General features: G+C 52.8%; 1 protein-coding gene across 1 annotated transcript in view; it reads right to left on the bottom strand.

The window, feature by feature from the left end:
• The window catches only part of POLE (DNA polymerase epsilon, catalytic subunit), a 50,876-nt gene extending 28,119 nt beyond the window's left edge, over positions 1-22,757 (bottom strand). Inside the window, exons 1-10 of the mRNA XM_050714265.1 lie at positions 22,732-22,757; positions 4,413-4,548; positions 4,183-4,263; positions 4,043-4,087; positions 3,385-3,477; positions 2,524-2,678; positions 1,447-1,588; positions 1,032-1,112; positions 618-725; positions 35-145 (exon numbers count right to left, since the gene is read on the bottom strand). Of these exons, the coding sequence (XP_050570222.1) occupies positions 35-145; positions 618-725; positions 1,032-1,112; positions 1,447-1,588; positions 2,524-2,678; positions 3,385-3,477; positions 4,043-4,087; positions 4,183-4,263; positions 4,413-4,548; positions 22,732-22,757 (978 nt within the window). The remainder of the gene's footprint in view (positions 1-34; positions 146-617; positions 726-1,031; positions 1,113-1,446; positions 1,589-2,523; positions 2,679-3,384; positions 3,478-4,042; positions 4,088-4,182; positions 4,264-4,412; positions 4,549-22,731) is intronic.

Below are 22,757 nucleotides of genomic sequence, written 5' to 3' on the forward strand. Positions count from 1 at the left end.
AAGCAGCTGTATCCACCAGGTAAAAACTACTTACTTCATCTGGTTCGTTAAAGACACGAAACGGTCCCTCATACTCTGGCTTGGGAGTAAACTCAAAGTCTTCAATATCCTCGGAGACAATCTCCCTGTTTGTGATCAGGTAGCCCTAGGATGGTGACAAAGAATCAGTTAGGAGGACTCACATTCCTTGTGCACTAGAGACAGATTAGCAGGCAAACAGAAAATGTTGTCCAAATGATGAAACATTTTTCTCTTGCTGGGGATAAACCCCACATGCTTTGACAGTCAGAGCTTTTGTCAGGTAGAAGCAACTGTTCGGGAATCAGCTCCTGACCAAAGCTGCGCTTCAGCAAAGGAAGCCACAGTCAGACAACACAGGACAGCAGAAATGTCTTCTGTGCTCTCCAAATTCCCTTGGAGGAGAACCGTCAACCTGAGCTGGGGTCCATAAAGCACAAAATGAAGTTCTCATGTATCATTCAGACTTCAATTTCATTTCCAGATCCATTGGCTAAACACCAAGTAGTGTGCAGCAAAGCAAGCCTGGCCAGAGGTGAAACACTGGCCTGCTCCCCAGCTCTGCTGCTGAAACATAAAGGCAACTGTTGTTCCATTACCTGCCCATCAATCATGTAGGAGACCATCATGATCTGGTCTGTCTCTGCATCAGGAAACTTCAAGGGGAGTTTGGTAGTTTCAATGTCAAAGGCAAGAACAACAGGATCCTGAGTAAGGCCAAACACATTAAAACATTTTAAAGCTGATTTGAAGGTAAAAGTGATTCTCATCAGGCTTGCTAGGCCTAGTGGTGGGGCAGCAAGTAAGCCAGACCCCCACCCCCCCGGTAATCATTTTACTGCTTTATCAACCCAAACTAATATCACTACCCAAGCCCATAGACAAAACTTGCCCCAACAATGCTGTGGGGTTAACACCAGATGCATATTGGAAATTGCTGCTGCAAGTCAGCTTCTAAGAGAAAAACAAGTCATGTACAGGGACAGACTGCAGCCTGCCTGACAAATGCTTACTGGTCGCTCCACGAGGTCATCTCGGCGGGTGATTTCTGGAGGGAGGGTGCTGCCCCGGTATCGCACGTTGTACCAGTGAGCCTAGCAATAGAGAAGGGTCAGCAGTGCGTTACTGCCAGGCTGGCTCCTAGCAATGCTTTTGTTTGTATACTGTGAACAGAACTCCAAAAATTAAGTATACTTCGGAAGAAAGGCACAAACTGTGGGTGTACATCAATCATTTAACTTTTCTGTGTGTCATTAACTGAGAAAAAAGCCCAGCAGTACAGGACCAAACTTTACACGTTAACTGATTGTCAAGGACACCTTTATAAAGGTCCTGAAGAGAAAGGGAGAAAATTTCTATCACGCCTGCACTTCAGGAGCACAGCAGCAAGAAAACAAAGCTTTTCCAACTTCTCTATTCCTTACTCACCACATGGATCTTCAAGTCAATGGAAAGGCGAACATGGTAGGGTACATCATACTCCCGCATATCCACAATGTTGTCCATTTGGTTGGCAATCTTTTTTGAGGCTCCTTCCTCCTCTGTGGTCAGGCTGCCTCCAGCCAGAGCACTGCAGGGAGCAGAGGACATCAGCCACTGTGTATAAGTAGGTTGATGCACATCTCAGACATAGCAGCATTGTCAATGTAAGTGACAGCAGCATGGCGGCAGCAACATCCCAAGAGCAGTAGATGGTAAATAGAACGAGAAACACTTCCCCTTAGTACAAAAACTGTGGAAAGATGGTTCTCAGGACTGACAGCATGAGGCAGTGCTGCACCACCCCATCAACTCCCCATCTTCAATTCACCTTTGGTCATACTTCTGTGCTACATCTATGTAGAGGTACAGACAAAAATCCACAGATGCCTGTATAATGAATACGTTCTACAGATCTGGATTTACAAAGTAGAGTAACATGCCTAAGGATAATAGGGCAACCTAGGAGTAACTTTGAATAGCAAAAGTACACCTTTCAGGTGAGCAGAAAACGCTCGTTTCCCTTGACTCTTCTTCCTCAGATATGTTTCAATTGAAAGCAGACTTCAGGGACAGGAAACCAAAGAGAAGGCTGAATTTTCCACTTGCATTTTCTGGTAGACTTTAGGAAGTGTGTTTTATACTGTGTTTCTAGTTTTGTAAACAAGTGTCCAGCTTGTCATTCTGATAGAAAAAGGTGGTTTTTTTTTTCCCCCTCTATAGTCACAGCCAGTAATAAGTATATTCTCAGTGATCTGGGAGGCCCTCGGCAATCTTTTTCAAGGATCAGTGAATCTATTAAGATTACAGGCAGAGGTACTAGTTCAAGACATCACAAAGAGGCTTTGAGGCCCTCTTGAAGTGCAGCATGTCTCTGTCACTGAGCTGCAAGAATCATCTTGGAGAGTGGTGACAGTGGCACACAAGAATTTAGTGCCCAGGCAGGAAAATCCCTGTCTAAACGAGAGCTAAGAAACATCCAAGGGGAACTTAATACCAGGGATCAGCTGTCCTAAGAACTCTCACCTTGACAGCATGGACGTATAGACATCGCTCGCCTGGTCTCGCTCTCTGTTTTTCCTTACAGCAGGAGAAATCTCTTTTCGCACCTTCACCAAGTCATCCACTGTGTTGAAGGACAGCTTGATGTAGTTCCGCTTCAGACCCACCAAGTGATTTGGCTACAAAGTAATGAGATCATAAGGGTGGAAAGACTACTGAGGGACAGGGGAAGATGGCTGTAAAAAGCAATGGTGGGGAAGGGAAACTATGTTGATACAGGTGGAAGAACTGGCAAAAGAAGAGGTACCGAAGAGTGAGGAAGTCTGTTCGACAGCATTGTAGACAGGGAGCTGTGCTTTGCACGAAGAACCCAGCCAGCCCCTGTGCCTCAAGGCACAAACAGGCAGCCAGGAAGAACTGGTCAAAGAGAAGCAGTTCTCCTACCCACCCCCCCAGGACTCTACCACCCTGCAATCATGCTGTAATTCAAGAAATGTCTAGGACATGCTATGAAAAAGATAATGTGCTCATGGAAAAGCATATTAATTACTATCAGTAAGCAACAAACAATAAGCAATCCATTTCTGATATGCAGTGCAAACAGCGCTAGGAAATTGAGGCCAAGCATGCAGTTTCCCTTCACCACTCAAGAGATGTATGTGGTTGATGCCCCAGGCCTGTCAGTGTTCAAGAAGTATTTGGGCAATTCCCCCAGTAACACGCTTTAGGTTTTGGTTAGCCTTGAAGAGGTCTGGCAGTCGGACTAGATGATCTTTGAAGATTCCTTCCACCAGGACAGTTCTCTATTTTACTTATATTCAGCAGAGTTAGACAGAGTCAGAAAAAAATGTTACTCAACAGTACAGTGGGCAGAGGAATACAGACCAGATCCAAGTCTTCTTTGGGGACAGTTTCCAGCTTTGCAATTTTCCCTTGGAACTTCTTAGAAAGGAAGGAGGACACTTCTCGCTCACAGCCCTGGGAAGGAATTGCAACTGAGCACCGCAGCCAGGCACTGCCCTACCAGAGAAGACAGCCTCAGAAGTGGTTCTGGGTGCTGGCACAGCAAGGTGTAAGGACAGGAGCTGGCCCCAAAACTAGTCCCTTCCAACAGGGAGGTTTTGGCTGCCAGCTGACAGAGTGGTCAGACTGGGCCCAGGTTTGCAGCTCACAAGGTGAATGTCTGTATCGCAGATGAAAAGGGGGGTGAGAGCAGATGGTCACCACTGCCCAGGCTGTGGGAAACAATTTGAGAACTAAGAAAAAAGATCAGGGGAGAATACGAAACAGGCAGCGTTGGGGATAGCTCCTCACCACGATGAATGAGCCTGGAAGAGCCCCAGCATGGCCAATGGCCACTTCCCACCCCAGCTCTTCTCCAACCACCCCAAGGAAACCATGGATAGAAGCACCGTCACCGCGTTTCTCTCATCCCAAACCAGGGTGCCCACGAGCCCCTGCAGCTCTCCAGGGTTCTGCATCCTGGGGACCAGGATGTGCCACCCGAGAGGCTCAGAGAGCACAGCTCCACGCCAGTTCTCACCTGCTGGGTGGCGATGTAGAAGTAGGGTCTGTAGGGTAAAGCCACCTAGGAGAGAGCACACAGGTGACAGCCCTGTTTCCCCACTGCCAGTGGGCGCCCAGGGGGCAGCGGGCAGGCCAGGCACCTGGGCATGGACTCACCTTGAAGCGGCTCCCATCCTCCTGGACAAAGTAGTAGTCCACAGCGCTCACCGGCCGCCGGTCCTCATCCAGCACCTCTGTCTGCACACGGGCAAAGCAGCCTCAGCGGGGCGGACCTGGGCCCACGGGCGCCTCTCCGTGGGCAGCCCCCACGGGCCTCCCGGGCCCCGCCACCCCCAACCCAGGGCTGACCAGGTCAACCAGTCAACCAAGGCCCCGCCGGCCCTTACCGGATGCATGTTGATGAGCCAGCCCGTCCGCTCGCCGGGCTCCGCGGGCCGCTCGAAGCCGAACAGCGCGTCCAGCCGCTCCGTGCGCTGCGACCGCTCCAGGCGCTTGAGGGCGGACAGCGCGGGGCCATCGTCCCTGCGAGAGGCGCCGCCGTCAGCCACCGCCCCCGGGGTGCCGCCGCCGCCCCCACTCCCCGCGCCGCCCCCACTCCCCGCGCCGCCCTCACCTCGCACCCTCGGGGTCGGGGTCGCCGCCGCCCGGCTCCGCGCGCCCCGCGCCGCCCCGCCGCCGCATCCCTGCCGCCGCCGCCGCGGGAGGAATTTGGCGCGCTGCGCCCCGGTTCCCGCGAGAGCCGAGCGGCCCCGCCCCTGCCGCGGCGGGAGCACCAATCAGAGCGCGCCGCCGTCACCGCCCGCCAGTCCCGCCGCGCCCCGCCCCTGGCGCTCCCCCCTGGCCCTTCCCGCGCGCTTCCCCTCGTTCAGCCCCGCGGCTGGGTCCGGGCGCGCCCCCGGGGCGCAGCGGGGCGGGGCGGGGCGGGGCGGGGCGGAGCGGAGTTGCGGCGTGGTGCGGCAGCGCTCGGTCTTGGGCTTCTTCACAGAGGCTGCGCCTCGCAGACGCCGCGCCCGTGTTACTGTGCTGCGTGTGGCAAGGAGGGCTGGTGCCGTGCTCGGAATCCTAAGGCAGCGTGCGCTGGGGCTGTTCGCCCTGTCCAGCAGCAACGCGTTCCCGTTCCCCTCTTCTGCACCAGCAGCGCTGCTCGCTGGCCAGGGCGCTGAGCAGGCAGAAGGTACTCCCAGCGCCATCAGTGGGAGCGCCGGAGCCAGGGCAAGGATGGGTGTGGGAACATAAAGGCAGAGCTGGGGGAGGTCAGGTTGAGAGAGGGAGTTAGGAGAATGTTATCGAGTAGAGACAGAGCGCTGACGGCACTAAACTAGGATGCTAGTTAGTGTCTTTGCTAACTATGGCGCATTGTGCAAATTAACTAAAGCAAGAAGCCTTGGGCCCCTTACCAAGGTCAGTCTCTTATTAATAAGAGTGTGAGCCTGTCTTAAGAAACTGGCAGAAACTGGTCCTGCGGATGGACAAGAGCCAAGGAGCAACTGAGTCTGCGCAGAGACAAGGGGTCAACTAGCGGTGATGAGGAAGAGTCATCAATCTTCATCCCCACGACCCCCGACGACCACCACCAGAATACACTGCGCAAGCGCAGATGGGAGGAGTTTATGGAAATGACTCCTTGGAACTAATTTTAATACGAAGCAGGGACAGGTTATGAATATGTATAGGCGTATTGTGAAACTTCATGCATATGTAACTCTTTGCTGCATATAACCATGGCAAATTGCTGCGTCAGGTGCACACGACTTTGGCGGGACTACGCCCCGTGCTGCCCAGCGCTGAATAAACATACCTACTTTACAATCTTACTGATTGTGGAGTCCGTTTTCCGCAAGTCAAGGTTGGGGACAGCCCAGGGTGCTTTCCCTCTAGGGCTCCTACAGTTCTTGGACATGAAGTTACTGTCTCTCCCTGCACCCTGCAATACAAGGAGCTTCTAATTCAGAGCACAGCTCACTCAAAAGCTCTGGAATCGCTCATGACTGCAAGCACTTCGTGAAGACATGGAGCCTAGAAAGGCAGCAGTGGGCAGCAGAGGGCTGATGCCGAGGGTCGATGCAGTGGGCAGCACTTCCCAGTTTCTCCTCCCTGCCCACCCCTCCAGCCACCCCTTGCACCAGAGTCTGGCGCGGGCACCCAGATACATCTCCAGGCTGGGCCCTGATGAAGTGCTGTGGCCCTGGAGAAATTAGGCTAGGATACTGCATGAAAACTACCGGACAGCATGTTGTTGCTACAGTATTTGAAGCAAGTGGGAAGCAAAAGCCCCCAGTCAGAAATTCCTGAAGCTGCTGTACAGACAACCCTGCTGTCCCCTCTGCTGACAGCCTATCTCAGGCTCACCCCTACCAGCCCAGAGCTGTCACCCATGTGGGAGTGGGAAAGCTCCGCGTCTGTGTCCCTGGGCAGGGTATGCCAGACCTTTAGGCTGGGAGCTGGCTGAGAGCAGAGTGCACCCGATGCCACAGGGACCAACGCGTGCTGGCTGGGCAGTCGGTTGGAGAGGACAGAAAAGGTGGCAAGAGTTTGTCAGAAATTAGAAACAGTGTGGGTATGGGAGAAAGTGGAGAGAGAAGAGACAAAGTCTTAGCTGGGAGAACTGACCAAGGGAGGACAGATGGCTGGGCTTAATTTGAGCTTCATCAGGAATTTATATTCCACAGAACTTCCAGTTCTGTACTATTTCTGTCATTCTGGAGGGCTAGATTTAAATGATCTCTTACCATCCCCACTGCTTTCCCTTGATCCACATGTGCTTGGTGCTGGTCCCTGTCAGGACAACAGGTAGCAGAAAACCAGCACTGGGCTGCAAGCATCAGAGTGCATCTGGCTGCAGAGGCAAACACCTAGCCCTTGTGTTTTCAAGCTCTCTCTCCTATGAACAATGGAATAGAAACAACAGAACATGTAAGAAGCAAATTTCTGTCCCTCATCAAGTGGCCATCTTTAATCCCCACTCTTCCTACACAGAGGAGTATCTCCAGTGTGAAGAGTTTCTTGGCACAGCGTCTGTCCTATCAGCTAAAGTACCTTTGCCTGAAGCTGCTCAGTCAGGATATAGAAACTATCAGAGGATCCTGGCTCTGTTATAATGTATGGGATGCAACAACTGTACCAGTTATTGAAAGTCCAATGAAATATTATTTATGGACGATGAACTGTATTAGCTGTATCTCATTCTCTATAACAAGAGTATGTCTGATGACAAAAAAGGCAAAACAGTTTGGATGGTCCCCTACAATATGCCAGTTTACAGAGTGTGCTGCCAGCAGTGTGGGAATAAAAATTGAGGTTGCAGCTTTAAAGGCTTTTAGTCCAGAAACTATCATAGAGGTAGGGAAAAAAGTTAGGTATCTGCTTTATCTGGAGGATAGTGAGCCCCAAAGAAATAGATTCAGATTCTAGAAATACAGCTCTGAAATACTGTACTGACCTGAAGGGATCCTGAAGACACTGCTAGGAGGACTAATAACACCCTAAAGAGAAAGGAAAGATCACTAAATACCTGAATATCTATTTCATCACTGAAACAGAGACCCTTTGTAAGAGTCTTCCTGAGGTGCTTGATCTTCCACAAAACCAACTGCCATTGTTTCCTACTTATATTATTTCTTGCCCATCTGTTGAGAGCTCAGCAATAAAGGGTCCTGGGCTTTGTATGTCTGTAGGTGTTACTATTAGGGGTTCTGAATTACCTTAACAGGGAAGGGATCCCAAGGCATGCTGACATAGTACCATACCCTGTGCCTGTGAGGTGCTGCTGGCTGCAGCTGTGAGCAGATAGAGTCAGTGAAGGCAGGCTCTGATCCATCAGCAGTCCACACCAGCTGCTCAGAAATCAACAGCTGGCTCCCAGGGAGAGAAGCATCCCACCTCCCCCCCATGGTCTAAAATGTCATCAAAGGTGATCAAAGGATGGTGATGGCCTCCAGAATAAGGCCAACACTGAGGGTTGTTGTGCCCCTTGGGCTCAGCTGCCTGCCTACCTTTATGGGAGATGGGTCTCACCCCCATTCCATACGCTCTGGGTGTTGTTTCACACACTGCTATTGCACCCCACAAATCTAGAAGAGTAGTGCTGACTGGAACGTGCAGCTTTGTAAGATACCAATTTTCACTGAAATTTAAGTATTCTCCTTATCCCCTCTGCATCGCAGACTGGTTACACTAATGTGTTCATTACCATGATGGACTTTTAAAAATAAGTCACACAGATTTCTATGCAAACTGTAGCCATGAGAAGAGAGAGGCACCAGTGGTGCTACCATGCTCTCTTAGTCCCCAGTATCTGAAGCTCCACATTAAATCTGAAGCTCTGGTCTAACGAAATTGGGGTGGCCTTTCAGGTCCCTATTCTCCGTGGCCAATTGCTGCATACATGAGGTTTGCATTCCCCACAGGTGGCAAGGATGACTGCGACCACAGAAGATGTGAAGTCTGCCTGAATGGTGCACTCTCTGCTTTTGCTAAGGAGAATGAGCCCCTAGTGAGGGGGACTGTGTGTCTCCTCCCTGTGTGAGTTCCTTCCTGATGTCAACATTAGCACCCAGGATCACTTCCAGAGAGAGGATTCCTGGAGATGTCAATGGATTTGAGACCAGAATATCTGAGTATTGCATCTTCACAAGAAGTGCGGCTCACTGTCCCATCTTCTCAGTTCTTCTTACAGATGGACCTGCTGTTGCTTCCTGATCTCAGTGACAGTGTCACCATGTCTATCTGTTCTAAGGAACCCAATTTCATCTGTCATATTCCTGATGTAGATCTCAACCAAGAGCTGCTGTTTCTTTGGACTCTTGTAGCAAAATGGCAAGTGTGGCTGTAAAGATAAGCTGAGTCTCTCTCAGCCTGTGGAATTGTGAATTCACATACATCATTGCATGTTGTCTGGCCAGAAGAGAAAAAAACAGAGGAAGGGACCTCTGGAGTGTCTGATCTGACATCCCTCACAAAGAGGGAAAATTGTCAATTCTAGATCAGCTCAGCTGTGGCTTTGTCTAGCTGAGTACTGAAAATCTCAAACAGCTGAGATTTCACCATCATTCTAACCTTCTCTGAGGGTTGCACCACTACCTAGCGATATATATATATATATATATATGTATTTTTTTTTCCTAATGTGCAGCCTGAACTTCCCAGGTTGCAGCTTCTGGCGTTTACTGCTTGTTTTATCACCTGGCACTGTTAAGAGCTTCGCTGTGTCATCTTCACAACTGCTCTTCAAGGCAGAGTGCCCAGTTACAACCCAGTTGTTCCAGAAAGTGGGAAAACCAAATCCTATCTAAGGATTCATGTGTTTAAGATTGTCTCTCAAGTAAGCAAAGGTCCTGGCTGCTGGAGGCTGTGGTCAGCTCAGTATCAGGGTTGTAGTTACACTGGGGAGTGATTAATACACTGGAGAGGAAGGATGCCATTCAGAAGAACCTCAAAAGGCTGGAGAAATTAGCTGGCAGGAAGCTCATGCAATTCAGCAAAAACAAATATCAAGTCCTGTTTCTGGGGTGGACTAACGCCATGCAAGACAAGAGCTGGGACACTGTGGACAAAGAAAGCAGCTTTGCAGGAAAGGACTTGGGAGTCCTCGTAGTCAGCAAGTGGGACATGAGTTGTCTGTGTGCCTTGGCAGCAAATGCAGCCACATCCTGGGCTGTGTTTGTAAGAGCACAGCCAGTATGGTGAGAGAAAGGATTCCTTCCCTCTCTTCAGCACTGGAGAGACCACATTTGGGCTCTGGGTACAGTTTGGTTCTTTCCAGTTCAAGAAAGACATGGACATCCTGGAGCAAAGCCAGTTTCAGTTTGGAGCACTCAACATGCAAGCGGAGGCAGAGGGCTTGTTCAAAGTGGAGAAGAGAAGGCCAAGGGGAGAACTAATCACTGTCCTCAACAGTGTAAAAGGGGGCTAAAGAACAGAGAGACAGCCTCTTGGAGGTGCACGGTGATGAGAAAAGAGGCAACATGAACAGGCTGCAGCAAGGGAAATTCTGATTAGATAATAGGGTAAATAAAATCACAATGAGGGTGTTACAACACTGGCCTGGAGACCCAGAAAGGCTGCTGTATCTCCGTTCTTCGAGATACTCAGCCTTGGAGATACTCAAGACCAGACATAACCTTGAGTACCCCAATCTAACTTCAAAGCGCACATGCTTTGAGCAAGAGGTTGGACCAGAAGCCTCATAAGGCTCCATCCAACCTATTTTTCTCTGATTCTCATGCCATGATTATGTTGCAGTACAGACCCATGAAAGGAGAAGATTTTTATAACCAGCCATTGTGTCATTGGACTGTTGGCATTTGGTCTGAAGAAGTCACAAATTTTAGTGTAAACAATTAACCACAAGAATGAAATAGCCAAATCTTCCCATATGTTTCCAGCCATTGCAATCTGATAGTTACAGATCCTGGTGCTCAAAATCAGAAACCTTTAAATAGAGTTTCAAAAGTCACATCACATCATGGTAACAGAGGTATGAGAAAAAGTGTCGCTCTGGTCCTGTTCCTACTTTGAAATAAGTTCACTACAGACAAGATGATGAAGGACTTAGGACCACACCTAAGTCAACATCTTTGAAAATCCTTCCTGAACAGCAGCTACAAGTCCAACAGGTCTCACCTCAGGATCTCTGCCATAAGGAAAAACAAATGGAACCCCCATAACCTTGCCAGCATGGCTTTGGGGTGGGCTCCGTGCTGTTTCAGGGGATGTGTATCATGAAATACCTTTGTCATTTGTAATCAGAACAGCTTCTTGCACCTCTGGCTCTGAGAACTTGTAAGAGACATTCTGGGGGCAGAATCCGGCTGAACATAGAGACTTCTCATATTTTCTATTTTGCTTAAAAAAAAAAAGAAAAAAAAAAAAAGAACTATCCTGCTTACTTCAGGCATTATCACTACGTGAGATGTATAAGACACCTGGTAACTGCAGCCAAAGAGTAGAGAGCTGAATGAAGAAGGCTTGGGAATAATCTTCGAGTTCATTTCTTGGTTTTCAGTGGCCTGTAAACATCAAGGATCACTTTTGAGAGAGATAAAAAAAGAGCTCTGAGCTGAAGGTAGCTCACCCTGCCCTTGGAAAATCAAGAAGAGAAGAGAACAACCTAGTCAGAACAGACCACCAAAGTGCATTACAGGGGGTGCTGTCTTTCAGGGGCCAGGCAGCTCCCCCTCAGTTACATTACTGCATGCAGGCTGCTGTCAGGACCTGCTGCAGGCAGGCTTTCACCCTGGAACACATGCAAGGTAACGCAGTGTCACTGTGAAAAATGGTAAGGGCCTGCATACAACAGGGGAGAATCTTGTATGCAGCCACCTACTGCTGTGCATGGCAGCAGCCAGCAAGTCCTACACCTGCTCTGCTCCATGTTGCAGAGCATCCCATGCCATGGCTTTGCTCGAGCTAGGACATGCTGTCCCAGCCGTAAGCCCAGAGAGTGATTCCTGGAGGTATCTGTGAAAGAGGAGAGTTGGGGAGGCCAGGAGCAAGGATGCTGTCCTGCAGTGGGAGATGGGTACACAGGACTGTGTGTGAGTCAGAGAGAGGCTGGTGGCAGTGTGAATGATGATGTTGGTATCTTGTCTTAGGGAGGGATGGAGAAGCAGGGACAAAATGTTGGGTTGATCGCAGAAAGGTGATGGAGATAGAAAAACCTGGGAGCCCTGTTAGATGAGTGACATGAGGGGAGCATGATCTGGGGGAGATGTGGTGGCTTGGAGCTGGAACACCCAAAAGATATCCAGATTGGGGAACATCAAATAATTTAGCCTTCTAAACCTTCTAAATCAAGGTTGGCTTCATGCTGCCTAGTATGGGCCCAGGTCACAGCCTCTCCGCAGCAGATTCCCTCTAAACTATTCCAGCACTGCTCACATGCAATCCAAGGAGCGCCGCGAACAGGACATGCTAACAGGACAGACTTCAGCAGTTAGCGCAGGCAGTTTGTGCAGGGCAGTTCAGGTGGGGCAGGGAGGATCCTCTCCTCCCTTTCACACCTCCCTTTCTCTTTCTCTCCTCTCCTCTGGGAACTTTACCTTTTATAACTTATAATTCACCATGGTGGGCACCTGTCGCAGTGGCCGGACTGTGTGAGGGGACACGACCTCTCTGGGCTAATGTGGGCACCCAGGTAGATCCCCTGAGGGGTGACGTGGCAGTCCAGACTGGTGCCTGTGGGGAGCTCTGGAATCTGGAGGCCCCCCTGGGTCCTGAGGGAAGAGAGGGCTGTTGTGGGTGCAGGTGTGCCCTGCTCAAGGAACTGCTTGAGAAGGTGGCTGGGCTGCAGTGAGAAATTGGCAGCCTGAGGGGCTCCTGGGAGACTCTGAGGGAGATGGATAGGAAGTGTCAACCTGCCCCTACTGAGGCCCGGCAGCCCCCTCCTAAGTCCCTGCAAGGGGCAGTAGCTGATCCAGCTGCTCACCTGCAGGACAGGGGGCTTGACCGCCCACGAGAGGAAACGGGCTGGACCCTCGTCTCAGCTCGAAGCAGAAGGAGGTGTCTGCCCCCAACACCCACGGAGCCACGAACCCCCACGGTGCCCCTGGGTAATAGATTCGAGGCTCTCGGGCAGGAAAAGGAAAAGAATGAGGGTCTGGACAGTAGTCAGAACCCAGACCCCGCGAAGTATGTCAAGAACGAGGGAAGTAGCAAGCATAGGGAGCGGGGCCGGACAGGGCACTGCATCAAAACCAGTGCCACAAAAAAAGGGTGGAGAGTCTTAGTGATCGAGGTGTGCTGTCCTCCTGGAGCGCGTCAGAGATGTTAGGAAGGCTCTGCCGCAGCTCATTAAACTGGAGGACTACTATCCTCTTGTCATTCAGGTTGGATCCCGGGAAGCTGCAACAAGAAAAATGAGAAATATTAAAAAGGACTTTGCATCCCTGGGAAGGATGTTGAAGGGATCGAGGGTATAGGTAGTGTTCTCCTCTGTCCTCCCGATGGGTAACTAGGACCCAGAAAGAAGGAGGAGAACAGGTCAGGTAAATGACTGGCTAAGGGAATGGTGTCTGGACCAAGGCTTTGGGTATTTTGATCTTGGGCAGGCCTTTGAGAAGCCGGGTATGTGGGCTGCTGACCGACTCCAACTCAGCAAGTGGGGCACAAGTGTGTTGGGGAGCAAGCTCTCTGGGCTGTTTACTAGGGCTTTAAACTAGGTTTGATGGGGGAAGGGAGGGGAGTTAGAAGTGACAGAGAAGGGCTGGGGGAAGTTGTCACTGCTGACACTGATGAAGATAGTAGGGAAAAAACTCTGAGTTGTCCCATAGGGTTGTCCAAGGGCTCCTCAGAGAAGGTAATGTTCCCAATATCCCATCCGGAATCTTCTTGCTTCCCTCTAGGGGTAACTGCGCCTGCTGCTTCCCTAAAATGCCTGTATACCATGCACGGAGCATGGGAAATAAACAGGATAAGCTCGAGATCTGTGTATGGTCACGGGGCCACGATCTCATTGCGATCACGGAGACTTGGTGGGACAGCTCGCATGACTGGAAGGCTGTCATGGAGGACTACATCCTTTCTAGGAAAGACAGACTGGGGAAGTGAGAGGGAGGTGGTGGTGGACACAAGCACAGCTGTGTCCACCAAATACTTTTGGGTGGACACAGCTGTGCTTGCCAGGCTCTGGACAGGAGATGGAGCCACACAGCAAGAAAATCCTTTTGCTGTGTGCCCTTTGCTCAGGGGAGGACACAGGTTGGGCAGGAAGGAAAACCCCCTGCCAGCACATGCACTGCCTGGGCCAGTACCACTTGGCACTGCTGTATGGACAAGCCCCGGCCTCCGCTGTGGGTGCTTACACTCCTCAGCTCATTAACAATGGCTCATTAAGGGCCTTGCATAATGCATATCTCCATGACTCCTCAAGTCCACTCTTTGTCCAGTTGAAAACTGGTTATTTCATTCCTCTTACTCTTCTGCCCTTGCCAGCTCTGACATACTGCAGCTGTGCAGACCAGCCTGTGGATGGATGAAAACAGTCAGCTCCTGTCCCAGTGGAGAAGGGCAGGGATGACAGTTGTCACCTACAGCTGCAATAGGCGTGATATGCTGAGGTGCTCTCCAGGAGGGACCTGGAGCTTGGCCTGCAGTGGAGCTGGGGCAGAACTCTGTGGCTCATCACAGCACCAAGAGGTGGAGAGCAGAAACCAGAGGTGTGAGTGCAGAGCATGTGCTGGGGAAGAGACCAGTGTGAAGCTTTAATAAAATAATGGAAGGATGGAGGACAGCAAAGCAAAGAGGAAGAATACAAGAAAGCACAGCCAACCTCTGAGGGGAGGACAAATTTATCTCTGTCTGGAAAAAAGTCCCCAGGAGGTGCTTTGCTAAGCTGTTGTGCTGCACTCAGCTTTGTGAGCAGGCACTAGAGGTTACCCTGGGGGACAGGGACTGGGAGCTGAGGGAAGGTGGTTTGAAGGGCAAGGGGGCTGTGGCAGGGAGCGGGTCCCACAGCTGCTGTACCTGCCAGGCAGATGAAGTGGAGAGATGCACAGCCCACATAGTGCTCAGCAGTGCCCTGATGTTGGCTGCACCAATGCTTCCTGGTCAGCCTTGCTCAGGTGTGCTGTCCAGGTGGTGTATCTGTATGTGGTGGTGACAGCTGACTCCATGTTGAAGCCAAGGCCCGTCTCGGAGCACTGGAAGATGCCTGGCTGAACTCTGCCAGTGGGAGAGGGGACAGACTCATGCCATGCACGATGGGGACTTTTGGAAGGTGTTCCCGCTTCACCTTGGAGCTCTCATCAGTATGAGATGTGGTCCTTTGAAGGTTATGGAGGTGTAATGGCATCACTTCTTGAAGTTTCTGCAACATGAGTGTGGCCAGTTTGGTACTGAATGGGGCATTGTGCACTCGGTGCCACTTGCTGGAAGTGTTCTGGGAACTGCAGCAAAGCACAGCACAGGTTGGCCCATGATCTCCAAGCCTTGCAAGCAGTGACTAGGGGATCATCAGCAGGGGCACCCAGAGCAGGGGACAGCAGGCAGGCAGCTGGTGGGCTCCTGGGCTCCCGCAGGCTGTGGCCCACAATCCTCCTGCCTCTGTCACTTCCCAAGAAACTAAAAGCACCAAGCAATGTCAGTTCACTGAACTGCTCATCACACCCTGCTCTGGCCTGAGTGCAGCAGGGTGGGGAGGCAGGGGAGGTAGGGAGGCAGGGCTGTGCAGGGCAAGCAGGGGTGTGCAGGGAAGGCAGGGCTTTTTCCTGAGGGCATGGCACAGCAGAGGCTTGCACTCAGCCTTTGCAGGGCTCTTTCTGGTCCTTCCCAGCTGCCACGGGGCAGCACCCAGAACAGTATTCTGTGGTGTCCTGGTTTGCTGCAGTGTGCTTGCCACAGGTGGAGGCACAGAGCTTGGCCCAGATCCACCCATGCCCCATGCCAGGGGCTGCAGGTGTGGCAGTGCCACAGGGATGGTCGCCTCGTGCTGCAGACCGCATGGGTCTGTGGGCAGAGGGCAGCTTGCCTCCAAAAGGGGCTCAGTCAGAGCAAGAAGAGCCCACTGCCTGGCAGCAGGAGCTGGGCCTCCCCTTCCTGAGCTGGTGGGGGGGGGGAGAGAGGAATTCAGCCAGGGATGGGGGACCCTGTGGCCCACTGCCTCGGGGTGCCAGTGGGAAGAACCATTTTGTCCCCCATCCCTGTCCCTGCACCCATCCCTGTCCCCATCCCCATCCTGGGTATCCCCACCATGGGTATCATGGGGGGTTAGTTTGGGGGGAGGGAAGGTACAGAGCTGCTCATCTCCATCTTGGTGCCCAGCCCAGTAGGCAGCCACCCTGAGGCCCTGAGCCTCACAGAGACGGCAGGGAGCCAGTGTGGTGGGGGAGCTGCTGGCCCCTGCACTTCTCTGCCCCTGTTGTCTGGCTCAGCCTGGACACCAGCCTGCAGAGCAGCTCAGTGCTGCGCAAAGAGCCTGGCTGCCCCACAGCCCCGTCTGTATCAACAAGCAGCTCTGCAGTATTTCCAAGGAAGGCAGGGCCCAAAGCCATCACATAGGGCTGCCAACACATCCTGCCCTCACAGCTCTTTGCCATCCACCCCATCACAGGCAGAGCTGCGTCTCCCACTAATATCCCACCATCCTTCCGGCAGAGCAGTGTGCTTGGCCCAGCAAAATGCAGCAAAATAGTCCCATGTTTTGTACAGTTGTACTATCAGCTGAGCCTGACTGCCTGTGGCCTGCAGACAATGCTTATAGTTGGGATAATTGCTTTCTTCCATGGCCCAGTCCTCAGTCACTGCTTGGCAGGTGGATGGGAGCAGTCTAGCTCATTTTCCACACCAGAGGCCAAAGATCCCATTTGCTGGGCAGGGGCAGTTCAGCAGGGTGCAACCACCATGGGTCCCTGCTGCCAGCTGTACTGCATCCCATGGGAGTGAGCTGTTGTTAACAACTGTAAAAAATGTATCTGAGCAGCCCAGCTAAGCCTTTCATATAGTTCGGATCAGGGAGCAATAAAACTGTGCATTAGAGGGCAGTCAACATCCTGCACAGCATCAGGGAGTCATATAATCAGGGTGTAAGACAGCAGTGACCCAAGATAATCTGCGTGTAGGGGAGAAAAAACCTTTCTCTGTATCCAGGGGCACCTCAAAATTCATAGAGGAAAAACAGAATATATATTTGGGGCGTGTGCAAGTAAAAGGCTTATAGAGATGCTGACGTTCCCCCAAACAGAGTCTGATGGATAAGGAAAGTAGTTTGTTGGGGAAAGTAGAAAACATGACAGGCAGGCAGGAGGGGGAATAGCTCCCTATCTCCAAAGTGAGTAGAAAAGTGTAAATCCAGAAGGGCAATGTAAAACAAGTGATCCGGGAAAGGATGAGGCTGGCTGTTTCCAAGAGGGCAGGAGTAATTGTGCCCAGGCAGCAGATGGTGATCCCCTGCCTCGCCCTTCAGAAGCAGAACAGCGAAGGCTGTTCGCGGCCAGAGGCCGGGGCACCGGGCGGCAGCAGCGGCTCGCCCCGAACGCCGCCGCCGCTCCGTGACGCCTGCAACCGGGCTGCCGAGCCCGGAGGCGAGCAGCGGAGGTCTCGCTCGTGCCAGGGGCCTCCCGATGCCCCGGAGCATCGCTGGGCTTGTCCGCTACGCCCCGCTGCGGCCTGGTAACGGGTACCGCTTCTCCCCACAGGCACCGTGCCGCCCGCCGTGGGGCGCACCCCGCGCGGGCGCCCGCGCCGCCTGCGCCCTGGGCACGAAGCCGCACCCGCACCCGGCCCCGCACGGCCGCCCGCAGCCCCGGTGCCGGTGCCTCCGCCCCGCCCCGCCCCGGCCCGGCCCGGCCCGCCCGGGGGCGGCCGCGCTCCCCACCCCCGGCTGCCGCGGTGCTGCGGGACGCGCTGCTCGCCGCGCCGGGACCCGCCGCCGCTGCCCAGGTACGCGCGGGGCCGCGTCCCGGGGAGGGGGAGCCGCCGCGGGGCGGACACCGGCGCCGCTCCCGGAGCCGCTCCCGGAGCAGCCCAGCTCGAGCGGCTCCGAGCTCGGCGCCTCGCCGGGAACGGGGGGGGGGCACCCCGGGACCGCATCCGGCTGCCCCGGGCCGGGCGCTGTCCTTCGGTCGGTCGGGGCCGCCCGCTGCCAGCCTCCGCTTGTCCCCCGAGCCCAGCAGAAGGGCGGCTCCGGGCCGGCGGAGCGGGGCTGCGCTTCCCCGGGAGCAACCCGCGGGGCCGAGGGGAGACCGGCCGGTGGCCGCGTCGGCACTGCGGGAGAAGCGCCCGCTCTTCTGAAATGCAGCAAGAAATCAAAGCAGCGAAAATACGGGCCACGATCGCTGGCGAAGAAACGCTGCGTTTCTCGTGTACCCCCATTTCTGAAGGAGCCAAATGCTCAGCGTGTCCTCCAAGTTTGGGGGACATGTTTTGTCCGTATCCGGGGACCATAATCCCACCTGGGCAAACAGCCACGGTTTCAGTGACCAGCAGCTGGTGGGCTGGCAAAATGCATATGATCCAGATATACATACAGATGTCAGTCTGCCCTTGCATGAGTGAATGGGGGACTGTATAAGTGGGTAACTGCATGGTCTCCTCTGTCTGAAAGCATCAGATTCCCAGTGTGATGGATGGAGGCTCAAATTTGGTGGTTTTGTGCTTAGCTGTTAGTCTTGGAAAACATTCCTGTGACAAACTCCTTTTGCGCTGCTTGCAGCTTCTGTAGGAAACACGATTTTCTCTTGTGCAATAGTGAAACGGCAATGATGGCAAGCAGGAGAAGGTCTTGGCTGTAACAGAGTGATTGAGAACTAAACCTCTTTTGTGTTGTGAAATACTTTGATTTTTGCATCAAGCAGTCTGCACCTGGGAGACTTTTCAGCATTTCTCTATTTATTGGCATACCTTTGAGATCTGAACCAAATCTCTTGTTTAATTATTAATTTCAGAACATTTCCAATCCACCTTGCAGAGGACGTATTAGAGCGGTGGCAATGAGAGCACTGCTGACTGAGCCTTTAACCTGGAGCCTATAAATTGCTGAAGCAGCAACCAGTAAAACAGTTGTGGCTAATTGTAGTCTGACGGAGTGTTCCTGCTGTGCTTCTTTGGGAGTCATCAGGGCATGCTGAATGGCAGCTTTGTAGCTATATTTGCTGCCACTGGGAATCACTTCTAGTGGCAAGTGCACCAGGATGGGGGTTTCTCCCCATCCTCAGTGACTGAGCCAGAAGAGATGGGGCTGTTGTACCACATCTGTAGGGCTGCAGGCATGCACAAGCTATTCTTGGCATTTTGCATCGTAAATTTTGCTTCTGTTTCTCATGGACATCAGAAAGCACCCAACGAAGCCAAATCCACTGTTTTCTTCATGCCGATGTAAAGCAAACCTCTGTCTCCACTGGGTAGCTCGCTGGGCAGGACAAGCTGCAGCTGGGGAGGGAGAATTTTGGAGACATGGGTGTGCTGAGGAGAGTGGACACGCTGCAGGTTCCCTGGGAATCAAAGTGCTGGGAGGAGCAGGAGGGGAAGTGGGGGTGGGTGAGGGTCCGACACTGACAGAGTTGCCAGGGGACCCCTGGAGCTAGGGCCAGGAAGGAGAGGATGGGCTTCCCAAGTCTGCTCCCAGGGACAGGTGTGAAAATGGCAGAAAAACTGGGAGTTGGAGCGTTGGGCAGTGGGAGAGGAACTGTCGGGAGAGCTGCCAGGGGGAGGAAAGGGGGGTAAAGATGTGGGGACTTCGGGGTGCATGGGACCAGGGCAGACAGGAGGAAAGGGGGTCCCTGCTGCAGCTCCTGCACGCCAGCCTCTGTGAACTCCATTCATCACCGCCTGGGCAGGGGACGTGGTCGGCTGCTATGTTGGTGCATGGCAGTGTGATGGCATCAGGATGGCATCAGCCTCCTTGAGATGGGGATGGGAGGCAGCAACACGAGCAAGGGCATTTCCCTCCCCATTTGTGCACCCTGTGCCAGGAGGTTAGTTTATGTAAGCGCTGGGAGCCAGATCTCAGGGGTTTGTAGGACCCCGTGTGCATACTTTGTAGTACAGTTCCTGGAAGAGGTGATACCATAACCTCCAGGTTGGAGACCCATATATTGTCACCCCTAGATTATTTTAAAAGTACACATTTGACTTGCTCTAAAAATGCACGTTGCCTTGATAACACAGAGCACACAGCATGATTGGGTCGGTGCTGGGAAGTGCTTCAACACCCCTGATGCTCTGGCCACACATGGGCTGTGTTTGGAGTTGTGTGTCCAGAGGAGAGTCCTGCTTTCCTTGGCAGAAGAGCCTGTGTTATTCTGGAGATGAAGCCAAGAGCAGCCCTGGGGCAGCTCAGCTCCACGGAGCCAGACCTTGCATGGAACTGGAGCTTCTGACACCAAGCTCCTTGTGTTTCCGTGGGGGCTTCGGCCGCTTGGCTGTGCCCTGGATGGAGATGCCATGACTGGCAGAGAACAAGGTGCATTCAGCTGGGGATGCTGGCTGCACTTGATGCCGGCATCAGCCATGGTTTTGGCAGGTGTGCTGGCTGGTGGGCTACAAGGGCTGCTGTGGGTCTGGGTCGTCATTGAAGATGAAAGAGCAGGGAAACAGGTGTGCTGGAGAGAGTGTCAGACTGGGGAGAAGCTCGCAATGGAATTTCAATAGGGATCCACCTTACATTTTTAAACCATAGGGATCCACCTTACATTTTTAAACCAATGACCTCTGCCCCACAAAGCAGCAGATGCTGATGAAATTTGCTGAGGATGGTGAGAGGCATCACTGGTGGCAGGGACCTCCCCATCGAGCAGAGAAACGGAGAAGAGGTGCACAAGGCTGTGCACTGGAGGGGGGTGGCAAAAGTTTCTGCTGTGAAACAGGAGCTAACCTTTAGGAAATGATGGAGGTGGACAGCCTGGGACAGCCATCTTGAACAGGGGGATGTGCAGTGACCATCCTAAAACCTTTCAGCTCAGAGGAGCATTTGCATTGCTGTGCCAGGCATGGCAGGGTCTGGTAGAATGTGGGGGCCCACTCTATAGCTCTGATAATTTCTGTGAAAATCAAATTAGAGCAAATCCCCTTAAAAATAAGGGAAGTGGACAGCCCTTGTCTGAGGAGGACACCAAGAGAACTCACTTATACAAAATGTAGCCCGGATGTGGATCTGGTGGATGTGCTGGGATAAACACCAAGGAGAGAAAAGGTCTGCTGAGGATGGAGGACCATGTGGGTACAAATGAAAGGGAAGGTGGGTATATTTAGGATGGAAATTGGAGGAGGTTTGTAATCGTCAGAGGAATGCTGTTTGGGGATGGGTCTTCTGGTGCTGTGCACTGGACGTGTGGAGCTGGCCATGTGGTGGGGGGCATGTGGTGGGGGCATGCCCAGTGGGATGGGGAGCCGGGGTGCACTGCTGTGTGCTGCAGGTAGGGAAGGAGGGCTTGGAGCCCCAGTGTTGTTCAGGACTCAGCGGGAAGGGGGACACCAGCAGGTCTGGGGGTGGTGGTTGGCTGGTGAGGGCCTGGGGGCTGTCAGGGACTTGACAGCAGGGACAAAGCCTCAGGATTCACGGCGAAGCCCAGTGCCTGAGTCTGCTCTCAGCCTGTGGTGTGGGACAGCCATGCTCCCACCTCGTTGGCGGTCCCTCTGCTGCCAGTTTGTGGCTGAGCCACTGGCTAGGCACCCAGGGAACAGAGCATGAGTGGTGGGACGGGACGGGATGCGGTGCAGCAGTCGCCGGGCCCTGTGTCATGGTGGGGTATGTTCTTTGCACTGTTTGCAAGGCCTATCCAAAACAGGTCTCCTGCTGGAACTGCTCAGTGGTTCCTGCTGTGCCCTGTGTGAAAGACAATATTGTGCATGTACAGAGAGTTGGGAAGGAGGTAACTCTACAGTAGATATGGTACACTTTGGGATCAAGGGTTATTTTTTTCCACAGCGAGGACCAGGGTCAGAGCCAGCTCTTTCCTGCAAGAGTGGATAATGCCACAAGATGCTCTGAGCCTCCGCCCCCTGCTCCTCCTGCTCTCCTGATGAGGGCACAGCTTACAAACACAAATCTCTCTTACTAGCAAAGGCACACGGTTCTCTGCTCGTCAGAGCAAATAGGAGTTTTGGGACCAGGGATGGACTTGCACTGGATTCCCAGCTGCAGAGAGGGTTGGGAAACCACACCAAAGGCAGGGGACGGGAACTATTGCCCAGATGGCAGGACAGAGGCTTTGCTGTTGAGCAGACAGATGCAGCAGGACAGTCATGAAAACAGCAAGGGCTGTTTGCAGTGAAGCAAGTCTTCCAGGAAATGACAGACTCCAAGAATGGTTTGGGTTGGAAGGGACCTTAAAGATCATCTAATTCCAACCCCACTGCCATGGACAGGGACACCTTCCACTAGATCAGGTTGCTCAAAGCCCCATCTAACCTGGCCTTACACACTTGCAGGGATGGGGCATCCACAGCTTCTCTGGGCAACCTGTGCCAGTGCCTCACCACCCTCAGAGTAATAACCTTTTTTCCTACTATCTAATCTAAATCTCCCCTTGTTTAGTTTGAAACCATTACCCCTTGTTCTATCACTACACTCCCTGACTAAGAGTCCCTCTCCAGCTTTCCTGTAGCCCCCTTTAGGCACTGGAAGGCCTCTATAAGGTCTCCCTGGAGCCTTCTCTTCTCCAGGCTGAACAACTCCTACTCTCTCAGCCTGTCTTCGTAGGAGAGGTGCTCCAGCCCTTTCATCATCTTTGTGGTCTTCCTCTGGACTCGCTCTAATACTTCCGTGTCCTTCTTGGACAGTCCCAGAGCTGAGCGCAGGGCTCCAGGTGGGGTCTCAGGAGAGCAGAGCAGAGGGGGACAATCACCTCCCTCGACCTGCTGGCCATGCTGCTTTTGGTGCAGCCCAGGATACGGTTGGCTTTCTGGGCCACAAGCACATATTGCTGACTCATGTCAAGCTTCTTGTTAACCAACACCCCCAGGTCCTTCTCCTCAAGGTTGCTCTCAATCCATTCTCCCCTCAGCCTGTACCCTGGGATTGCCCTGGCCCAGGTACAGGACCTTGCACTTGGCCTTGTTGAACCTCATCAGGTTTTCACAGGCCCACCTCTCAAGCCTGTCTGGGTCCCTCTGGATGGCATCCCTTCCCTCCAGCATGTCAACCGCACCACACAGCTTGGTGTCATTGGCAGACTTGCTGAGGGTGCACTTGATCTCACTGTCCATGTCACCAACAAAGATGTTAAACAGCGCCTGTCCCAATCCTGACCCCTGAGGAACACCACTCGTTACCGATCTCCACCTAGACATTGAGCCAT

This window comes from Cygnus atratus, chromosome 17, assembly GCF_013377495.2.
Source record: "Cygnus atratus isolate AKBS03 ecotype Queensland, Australia chromosome 17, CAtr_DNAZoo_HiC_assembly, whole genome shotgun sequence".
NCBI lineage: Eukaryota > Metazoa > Chordata > Aves > Anseriformes > Anatidae > Cygnus > Cygnus atratus.